At 43.4% G+C, this 11,202-nt stretch overlaps 1 protein-coding gene across 2 annotated transcripts in view; it reads right to left on the bottom strand.

Annotated features, from left to right (window-relative positions):
* Positions 1-331: 331 nt before the first annotated feature.
* The window catches only part of LOC126284803 (uncharacterized), a 52,927-nt gene continuing 42,056 nt past the window's right edge, over positions 332-11,202 (bottom strand). For both annotated transcript variants that reach the window (XM_049983967.1, XM_049983966.1), the window contains one exon: positions 332-3,463. In XM_049983967.1, coding sequence (XP_049839924.1) covers positions 1,932-3,463 — 1,532 coding nt within the window. In that variant the 3' untranslated portion in view covers positions 332-1,931. The remainder of the gene's footprint in view (positions 3,464-11,202) is intronic.

The raw sequence follows: 11,202 nt of genomic DNA, 5'->3' as shown, positions 1-11,202 counted from the left end.
GCTAGGAAGTCTCTCTAGACCTGCCGTGTGGCGGCGTTCGGTCCGCAATCACTGATAGTGGCGACACGAGGGTGTGACGTATACTATCGGACCGCGGCTGATTTAAAGGCTACCACCTAGCAAGTGTGGTGTCTGGCGGTGACACCACACACTGAAATTGTTTTCAAGCACTTTCAGTTCATCGCTGACGTGGCAGCTACAGAATCCGTCCTACAGAGTAACTGACAACTGCATATTTATGTAATACTTCCAACTTCATTCCCTTTTCTTATCGAGATGAAAAATAACTTACCACATCCATAATCAAAAAATGAAAAGATCATTATAAATATCAAATTCAATTATTTCTTTATTATATTTCACATTTTTTAGCAAATGTATTCATACAACAATGCATGTGCTTAAATGAAATTATATACATTCTTAAAAAACAAACTCTCTACAATAACGTGAAAGAGCTGTTCTGAATTGATGAAATATGGATGATATCGTCATAGTGAAAGCGTACAACATTCCTTCACAGCATTTGTTTTCATGTGTATTTAACATGTCGACAATTACAGGACAATAATGTAAATCTCTTCGATTGAATCGGAAAATTAATACGGTAGTAACAACTATAGTTTGTGTAAAATAATTTTTGGCATTGGGCCGCATCATTGACAATTTACAGTTAACAGTTACGTGGCCCAGTGCCCAAAATTATTTTATCCAAAATGACATTGGTTGTGAAAGCCTGCAAACTTATATCTGTTGTGTATTTTTTACTTTTCTTTATAAATGAACGTCACGTCAACATATGGTCTTTAAGTATCTACTAATGAGACGCAGATGGGGGTAAAACAACACTATCAATTTAAGTATGACATGAGTTCAAGTCAAGTGTAAATTCCTAGATCTTTTTACATTGTTGGTTGCTCTTGTTACATATTTTTTTCTCCATACTTCTTGAACAGGTAATTCACAACGTTCATTGTTCTGACACAGTTGCTAAATTTATGCGGAAAATCAATTACTGAGTCCGACACCAGCTTTCGAAAATTAATGACTAATTTACTGTACCGAATCGGTTGTCAGTTACTTTGTTACCTCTCTACACATTATTCGAGCATATGTTCTCGAAAATGGAGATTAGTATTTGATAAGAGCGTAGAGGACATTTTTTTTAAACATAGCACTTAGTAAGAGTTATAAACGATTCCGTTCTCGTTGAGGAGGTTTAAGTGGTGACCTCACAGGAAAAACGGCCTATCTGGTGCACTTGGTATAGCTACTCCAATTTTGAGACAATATGTAACAGTCGAAAACTTCTATAATTTCTCTGCGTACAAATAAGGCATTTTGACATTGAGTTTAATTTATTTCGTATACCAAGCGTTAGAAACATATAAATCTACACCCTTTGAAATGTGTCACTATATCAAAGGAACCGTATAAATTATTAGTTTCAAGTGTAAATTCGAACCAAATTCAGTTGAAAATATTTATGTAGACGGTTGCTGTTGTGTGGTGACATTGCTGATGATGACTATTAGTGAAGCGGAGACTTATGGAAATAAAAATGAAAGATACGCTCATGGATGTTAGTCGCACTGACATCTGAAGGAAGAGATTTTCCAAACATCAAAAGCTCGGTAGCATCAAGGTTTCGTTGTAGAAGAGAGAAGCTTGATGTGTTCCCTAGAATTAAACTGATTTAGATGACTTCAGGTGATCACCGGACAGAGTGACATGTACGAATTCAATTTGTCTCAGGGTGCCATGAACGGATTACCGTGATTACCAGTGCACTACTCAGTGAAGATAGATGAAGTTCCAGTGTTGCCACAGTCGTCTTCTGTTGTACAGGTTGTTACTGAATCCAGTTAGCTAAACACAAACGAAACTATGCTTAGATTGATATAAGTTAAATATTAGTTACGAAATAGATATCAAACGAATCGCCGCTTATTGTTCAGGGATCGCCTCTTATTGCTCGGTCTAGAAGAAGCGTTTGCACCACTCCTGATGTCGTAAAGGTCTCTAGCAGGAAGGCCGTAAGAATCGATGGGAGCTGGTGGCGGCGGCTGAGGAAGCCCATAGGCTGGAGCTGGAGGCTTCGAAGGTGGGTACACACCGTCCTGGTCTCCAGCTACTGGTGGATGCGCGCCATGGCTTGGCCTAAACACACCGGTATCGGCTGCACCTCTCTGCGAACCAAAGCCAAAGTCTGGCTTCGAGGGTGCGAATCCGTTAGTGTTGCCACCTGGAGGGCTGTAGGTAGGTGGAGAATATACTGGAGGAGAGTATGCGTTGGGGTAGGGTGGTGCTGGCGTAGTGTTAGGGTATGGTGGCACTGGAGAACTGTACAGTTTGGGATACGGCGGGACTGGAGCGCTGTACGTTTTAGGATATGGCGGTATTGGGACACTATCGGGATAGTTTGGTAGCGACTCAGACGTCAGTGGGGAAGCAAAGCCGCCAGAAGAAATCCCTGAAGATGAAGCAGAGGTTGGACCAGATCCGAAGAGAGCACTGTCACCACTATCCTGCTCAGACCTGAAGCCGCCAGAAGCGAAAGATTGGGAAGAACCAGAAGCCTGACTAGATCCAAAGTTCGCACCGCCCCCTCCGGATGCACCAGAGGCACCCCCTCCAGCTAGGTGAGGAAGGTCATAGTAATAATGTTGTGTGGCCGCTCTATTGGGCACGGCTGCAGAGTTTTGAAACTGGACTGTCTCCTGGCCTAAGGACGCATCTTCAACCGCTTTAGAGAAAGCGTCGTTTTTGCCACCACCGAGGGACAGCCTGAATGCCCCAGAATTTGAGGTAACGCCAACATTGTTGAACTTTTGAAAATCTGATGTACCACATCCTTTACCAGTACAATCCAGCCCACCCGACGCAGCCAGTGACCTAGCATCGCTCGACACGTCTACAAAGTCTAAAGTACCAGTTCTGGACCCACTGAGAGAACTGCTCAGGGAACCTGATTGGGCAGTACTAGTAAATGTCTCGGAGATGAGATCGTCCAGTGACTGTATCTTTGGTCCAGACTTGGTGATCTTGTTATTTTCAGACTGGTTGTTAACGTGAGTATCCCTGTTATCGAGATTTTCAGAGATTGTGGGTGCCCTGGGGACACCGTACGCGATGGAGAGCTTGTATCCTCCATTGGGTGTAACCGCGGTCTCGACCACAGGAGCGGCAGACGAGCTCTCGACCACGGCTGACTCCGTGACTGCGGCCTCAGTCACTGCCCCGGAGATCTCGACACCGCCCACCTGCCCCGCACTGCCGCCCGCGCTGAAGCCGCTGGTTTCTCCTTCGGCGCTCGCTCCGCCCGTGGAGGCCAGGTCGATTCCCACAGCCTGTCCCCCCACCTGGCTCGTCTCTCCAGTCTTGTCAGTTTCAGGCGCAAGGGTCTCCGTAGGTGTTTCTTCCGTAACAGCAACAGCTGGCTTTGTCTTCTCTGTGGCGGCTTCTGCAACAAATTAGAATAACTGTCATTTCCGAAGTGTGGGGTGCACATCTACATACGAGTAAGTGGTTAAAGAGTTAAACGATTTCAGAGTGTGATGATTCTCGTGAAGGGAGTCCAATGAAGATTTGTTTTGCACCTGTGCCACAACCGTATTTTGGCATTTGCTGAGAAGAGCAGTTTCTAGTTCTAGAATGCATGTGGAAGATGGTTACCTGGTAATAAAGTGTCTTCTAAACTAAAGATGGGGAGCAAGACGGTCAATTTATTGAAATGAGTCCTTTGTCTTTTTTGGTGAGTCTGAATGAACTTGTGGGAACAGAATTTTACTTCCAAGTCATTGAAAACCGTCCAGAGTTGCGTAGACAAAGCAGAATAAAATGTCACCGGTTCTCGTACTTATTCTTTCGTTCTGCTGTAGTATTGTTATGTCAAGTCCCGTGTAAATGTTTAAAAAATCTCTTAATAATAATCTTTTTTTATGAAAATTAACTTTTGACAATCAGTTGTTACCTTTAATACATGACAAAGCTATTGGCCAGCATTGCACTGGTCTATGCTAGAAAAATTTATTATAAGAGAAGATATATATGCGTTATCCGGCGACTTCATTGAGGTTAGAATTTTCAATTTATTCAGTATGATTTCTCAGGGCCATGACGCAGCACTGCTGACGTCCAAAATTTTCCAGTTTAAATTCACAGTCAATTATTGAAAGGTTATCCATGAGCCACATTTTTTTTATTTGGATATTAGTCACATTTTATTGTTCCAAGGTTACGGAATTTATCTGTGGGACGTTACGCTGAATGTGAATGATATAAATAATAATATTTTTTTACTGTTGGGAGGTTTTGGAACATATCTGTTGGAAGGTTACACTGCATTTACCTATTTTGCTTTTTGGGTGCGGAATCAGTTCTTCACCCCGATAACGTGATATTGATCGCATTAATGTTAGGGTGTATTGCGTTTCACTGTCTTTCTGTACGTAAACATGTCAGTACTCAGGCGTCTCTTCAAGGAATGACTGGCCAGAAAACAAGCGAATCTCCAGCCGATATGTCCTGTCTAGCACAACACAGTGTCTGTGAACATTACAATCTCGCTTCGTTAAGTTCCCTGCTCTGGTAAACTTAATGACGAGATATAAGAAGAAACATACCATAATAACTATTCTGCGGAAATGAATTAAAGAGCGGGAGCATGTTGCTGGAGATCACAGAGGCGTGCGCAGAGCCTGAATGCATTAACATGGCGTGATGTGAGCGTGACGATAGCGCCAGATTGGACGGTACCTGCGACATCGTAAAGAAGACGTAGTGGGCAAGGAAGTGGTCGACCACGATCAACTACAGCCCGCTACATCGAGCATCAGGCGAGTAGGAACGCATGTCAAACAGCGAGTGAAATTTGAACTACAATTAAGAAGACTGCAAGGCACGCAATCTCACACTGCATAGCGGCATGGCGGCTGCAAGGAAATGGTCTCCCTGCCGACGACACAAACAGATGGGCGTCATTGTTTGAGGAGGTGCTTAAAGATCAGTGACTGGATCGATGAGTGTAGTCGCGTGCTTTTCCCGGATGAGACATATTCATTTTGAATACTGATTCAAGACGTACCCTCGTATGGTGAGACGTGGGAATATTTGATGCAGCCAAGAATCATTGTTTCGGTGGTCCACGTGTTGTGGTATGGGTCGGCACAATGTTGTGTGGGCGTACTGCCACCCAAAGCTTTGAGTACGGTACCTGAGCCGTGCCTGACTCGTGTTTGCGCCATCATGTATTTTACACTCTGTTTTAACGCACTTCCACCTCACTACGTTTATTCAATTTACTACTGTGACTGAGTTGCTGAATTGCGGCGTTAGCAGCGCGTATCGATATCCCCTTTCGTAGTATCTTTGCTAGACTGCTATTATTTCTTCCCGGTCGTTGCCTGTCGTAAGCCAGTTTGGGTTGCAAGTTTGGGCAGCCAGTCAGTTGGAACGCGTCTGGAGCGCAGTCCGCACGTGCCAGCAGGGGAGTTGCAATGCAGCACTAGTGCAGTCGGGTTGGAGCAGCAGGGAGGTCTGCGTCGACATGGCTCGTCCGACCATTGCCGCCACGCAGCACTTGAGCCGGGCCACCGTCTTGGTGGATCGACGGTCGGTCGTCCTACCGGACGACGCGTTTTGGCTCACCGATCGTTCATGAGTCGGCTGTGTGGGTGTGTCCGTCGACTCCCCAATTGTCTTCGTGCGTGCTTAGTTACTGTTGCGTATTGTTCAGGTCTTCGTGCAAGTGTTTGTCAGGTTGTGTGTGTAGTTAGCGTTGTTTCCTGACGACTATTTTAGATGTTTTTGGCACTCTGAGGGATCGGTCGTTTTCTGCGGACCGCGGAAGTTATCTCCGCGCGGTGCAGTCGGCTGGGTCCGCTGGCGGTGCCTGTGCAGTGCCAGAGGGCGTGTGGAGCTGTCCGATAGCTACGAGCTTCGTGGTTCACCGACCCAGGACGTCTGAGTTGAGTAGTGGTTTCAACTACCCAAGGCACGCCCATTCATGTTGTTGTCCGTTTCGGTGGTTCGCTGTTGGGAACACTGAGTGTTTCTATTGCTGAAATTTAGCCGCCATGAGGTGCAATTAACTATATTGGTTGACTACAATTCTTGTGCACCAGCGGAATTTTCTGCCTTGTGGCCATTGGTGTTCTGCTTACCTGCCCTGGCCACTGACGTAAATCCAGGAAGTGTTCGTTTGGGATGATTCTAACTATATTACCGTATTTCAAATTAAAGTGTACCAGCGTAATTTTCTGCCTTGTGGCAGTTAGTGTTCCTATTACCTGCCCTGGCCACTAACGTAATTTCAGGTAGTGTCCTTCCCTCACCTGTTGTTGCTGTCCAGAATGTTGTGTAGTTTTGACAGCTAATACATATTTTATTGTGGATAATCACGTTAATAACATTTTGTGTTTGAGTTCTCATGTACTGGTTGGTGGCAAGCAAGTCGTTGTGTCGGTCGGTCCGTGGCTGTCCCCTGGTTGGATTCGGACGGATGAGAGTAGTTGGGCTCACCACCTGTCTCACCTAAGTGAACGAGGGCAGACCGACCTCCCTGCAGGCTTCTGAGTGCCGTTTCCTTTATTGTCCTTGTCACCAGTGTTTAATTGTCTGTTAGTAATCTATCATGGCCAATGATTTAAAAATTTATAGTTTTTACTGGACTTTATATATTTTTGAATTTTGGAAAATCAATTGTGGGCCTTAAGCCGCTTAAAATCTTATACTTGAAATTGCCCTTTGAGCAAAAACATTGCGGCCTTCTGTATTAGAAGATTATGGTAATATGTTTTAAAAATTACAAGTTTAATTGTGGCCCTCAGCCGATTGTATTGCATTTTGTATATGGGTTTTTTTTCTATCTAATTTTGCCTTGAGGCTTTCCAACCTGTGATACCATAAATATTTTAATTATTTTATTTGCTATTTCAACTGAATTTTTATTTTGTTGACTTTTAAGATTTCTTGTTTGGAGGCCCTCAGCCGTGAAATAATTGCCTTTTTGAAACTCGTAGTTCTAAAGGTTCGGCCATGTGCCGTTTGGTTTAAAGGTGTTATTAAATGACAATAAATTACAATTTTGAGTGAACCTGACCGACACCTTATTTGGCCCTTTACACAATCGTAATCACCTGTTCTGCTATGCGGGTTTTGCAGGCGTCTCAGTACCTTCTTCGGTCAACGCTATTTGGACACCGTTCTCGATCCGTGTGTGCGTCTTTGCAGAGGTGCGTTTGGCCTTGACTTCATTTCAATGTATAGCAATGCCCAACAGCATCGAAATGTAGAGGCAGAGGGAGAGGATATTTCGAGAATGGACTGGCCTGCCCGTATCCTCCATTTAAATTCCAACGAGCACGTGTGGGATTATTTGGGGAGACGTACTGCAGCAAGTCCACAAGCATCGTCGACCATCCAGCAGTTGTTAAACTCGCTGGAGGAGGAATGGAAAGCCCTATCACGAGAGCTCTTTACCAACTTCAGGCCAGTACGTGGGCACGTCCGTGGTCATCACACACTCTATTAAGAAACATGTGCTGCCTTTTATAAAGATCAGGGGACCATCGTTGACCATGGTGATTTCAGTGTAATAAAAATGTCATTTCTGCTTATATCTTACGGACTTCTTTCAGTTACCTATGGGAATTGCGGCGGTACTAAACAGTTACTGAGAGCGTAGTTCCTCTTCTAAACAACATCCCATACCAGCAAACGAATTGTTTCTTTTCCTATCGTTACTCGTACTTTAGGTATTTTAATCATGCACGGCTCTGTTCTAAAAGAAATACTTCAATGTAGTCATAGAGTCCAGCCGCGCACGTATGATTTCATGGCCCGCAGCTAATTCGCAGCAACTAATAGTCTGTAGCTGTGATACTGCAGTCAAATAGTCTATGCAATGGCTAGAACTGCAAGTTAATAAAATAAATAGAAATACAATATAAAACTTTTCTTGTAGTGAACATACAGTGTGTAGTGGGGCGATCACTCTGTTGTAAAAATAATTCAAAAGCCAAGATCGCTTAAATACTGTTTACTGGATAAACGGTTTCAACACACTATAGATGCCATCATCGGATCTGAATGCAGATTAACATTTAGGTCTATAAACCATTTGGATATAACGATACATGAGGCAGACCACCTGACATAAAATCATTGTCATAAAAATTAAGAAACAACTGCTCTCCTGATCATTCTTTTCCATGAGATACGTAAAACCGAAGTCACAATATAAAACTATTTGGTACATTAAGAAACAACTGCTCCAATGGTCATTCTTTTCCATCAGATATGACTTCGGTTTTACATATTTCATGGAAAAGAGTCAATGATTTGATATCAGCTGGTCTGCCTCATGTATCTTTATATGAAAATGGTTTATAAAGGTTTATCTACATTCAGATCCGATGATGGCACCTTTAGTGTGTAGAAACCGGTTATCCAGTAAACAGTATTTAAGCGATCTTGGCTTTTGAATTATTTCTAAAATAAAACTTACTTTTAGGATTTAACGCATGTAACTGATGTCGACGACAGAGTATTATGTTCAATAATGGTTATCAAGACATTACATCTCAAGTAAACGGGAAATGGTCATACGATATTCAGCTAAAACACAGGCAGAAAATACCCTTACCAAATGCAGTAAACTTATGTTGAGAGTGTTACAAGAGTTGTAGAAAAATCTCTAAATTAAATTGTAATCGAAGATGTGCAAAAATTAAGTCAGTTTCGCAACAATACACGAAATACCCACCAACTCAGAATAGTTCAGCGTTCAACATGATGATTTTCAAATTATCACACACGTTACAAACAATAGCCTCCCAAACTCGCCAGCCACTGTGGCCGAGTGGTTCTGGGCGCCTCAGTCCGGAACCGTGCGACTGCTACGGTCGCAGGTTCGAATCCTGCCTCGGACATGGATGTGTGTGATGTCCTTAGGGTAGTTAGGTTTAAGTAGTTCTAAGTTCTAGGGGACTGATGACATCAGATGTTAAGTCACATGCGCTCAGAGCCATTTGAACCATTTCTAAGTTCTAGTGGACTGATGACCTCAGATGTTAAGTGCCATAGTTGTCAGAGCCATTTGAACCATTTTGAACTCATTCTCTGTTTAGCCTCAGATCCGTCATAGCAACAAAAACAGTTAAGAGTCCTACTCTGGAGCATGTTTAAACCTCTTGAAACATAAAGTCCCTTCAGAAATAAAGTATGGTTGCGGCCGCTGAACACACAGAATCAAACATCTCCATGATCGAAAACCACGCGTTGCCACAGGCAGGCCTCCCTCCTTCAAAAAAATAGCTCTGAGCACTATGGGACTTAAAATCTGAGGCCATCAGTCCCCTAGACTTAGAACTACGTAAACCTAACAAACCTAAGGACATTACACACATCCACGTCCGAGGCAGGATTCGAACATGTGACCGTAGCAGCCTCGTGGTTCCGGACTGAAGCGCCTAGAACCGCTCAGCCATAGCTGCCGACCCTCCCTCCTTCCAGAGCTCCCGTAAAAGTATTCAGAACGCTCCTTGAGCTCTTCATTCGAAAAGTGGCATTGTCCGCAAACTTCAGCAGTGTTTTTCCATTGTCCAACTGTCACTGGCTAAAGGCCATCCCCACCAAAATGCATCGTTCTTAATTTCTACAGACATGATTTGACTCATATTGACCACTTTCCGGACTAAACCAATATATAACAACAATATTTAAATAAATAAATTTTATAAACACTTGATCACACACAGACCATTCACAACAAATGTAAGTTTTTGCATAAATAAATAAATCAACGTTCTTGCATAAGCGCACTCACAATAAATGATCACAGATCGTCATTTAGTTCAGTTTAAATAATTATTTAGAATGAAAGTCAAAAGCGTCATCTCTACCTTTGGGATGCTTTGTGAGGATTGTAACACCACCTTCAAACTCACTTAAATCTTGATAATTTGCCATCGCAACAGGAGGAACCGATCTAAGAACTGCGCCAGACACTTGTTGTCTTACATAGAAGTTACTGACCGTTGCGTCGTGTTCTGCCTGTTTACATACTAGGTATCAGAATACGCATGCCTATAACAGTTTCTTTGGCGCTTCAGAGTATTTGAGTGATCCGTTTTCCTACCTTTCAGTCATCACAAGTGTGGAAAATTTATCTTACGGCCATTGTCAGGAGCATCTACTATTAATTTTGGTTTAGTCATTAACGAACTCCATTATCAGTGTTTTTTCCTAAATTCTGTTACTACATTTAGATTTTTTCTAAAATGGAAGGACTTTTACTGTTGAAATTTTCATCAATATGCATATCTGTCTCTCCCGTTTATTATTTCTTTTTGGTGTACTGGTGACCCGTGCCGGGAATGGTGTCAGGGCTATCTTTGGTTAGGCACTATCGATTCCCTCTGGCAGAAGTTTGTCTATGGAGCCTGGGCCGACTCAGGATATAGCGGGCAGTACGGAGTGGGAAGGGACAACTTCGTTGGGCACTGCACGCGGAAGTGCGCGTATTAGCGGGACGTTGGAGAGACGACAGCGAGCACGGTGTGCCCGAGTACGGGCAGCAGTTAGCGCTTGATCGTTCCGGGGTCAGTAACAGCGGGCCGCCGCTGTGGCTTGTTGGCAACCTCGTGAAACTATGCATGTGCTCGCTTCCGAGAAGGAAGACGCTGTTAGTATCGGACTAAGCAGTGTCTGGTGCCTTCGCCACATCGACCCAGCAGCTGGCATCAAGTTAAGTACTTGAAGTCCTACCAACGATTAGTGAAATATAATGGTGATTGCTCTTGAGGCAGCAAAGCGTTGCAAGGACTGTGATGTGATATTTCATGCCTCTTATTAAGTGTGAGCTTCGCTCCTTAACAGTATTGTTCTTATTTCAGCTGGCAAGTGTCTAAAACGTAGATACGTGTGCGCAGCCTTACCGAACGATCTACATTTCGCGTCTAAAGATTGACGTGTGATACCTTACAGGTCCACATAAGGTGCTCCATGTGATGCTTGGGTTTTAATGAGCCAGTTCCCTTGGCATCATCCGTGTACGTAGTTCTGCTTAAACGAATAAAACCAGTTTTATTATTGTCAATTGTATACAAGTAGGTTTCTGTATAAGTTTGAGTATTGAGGTGAAGGAAGGGTTGGTTGGTTCCCTGTCGTCGCTTCTGATTTATGTTTCAGAGATCGGAA

The sequence above is a fragment of the Schistocerca gregaria genome, chromosome 8 (genome assembly GCF_023897955.1).
Source record: "Schistocerca gregaria isolate iqSchGreg1 chromosome 8, iqSchGreg1.2, whole genome shotgun sequence".
NCBI classification, from domain to species: Eukaryota; Metazoa; Arthropoda; class Insecta; order Orthoptera; family Acrididae; genus Schistocerca; species Schistocerca gregaria.
The sequence above is the reverse complement of the archived record's forward strand: the minus strand, read 5'-3'. Positions and strand labels throughout refer to the sequence as shown.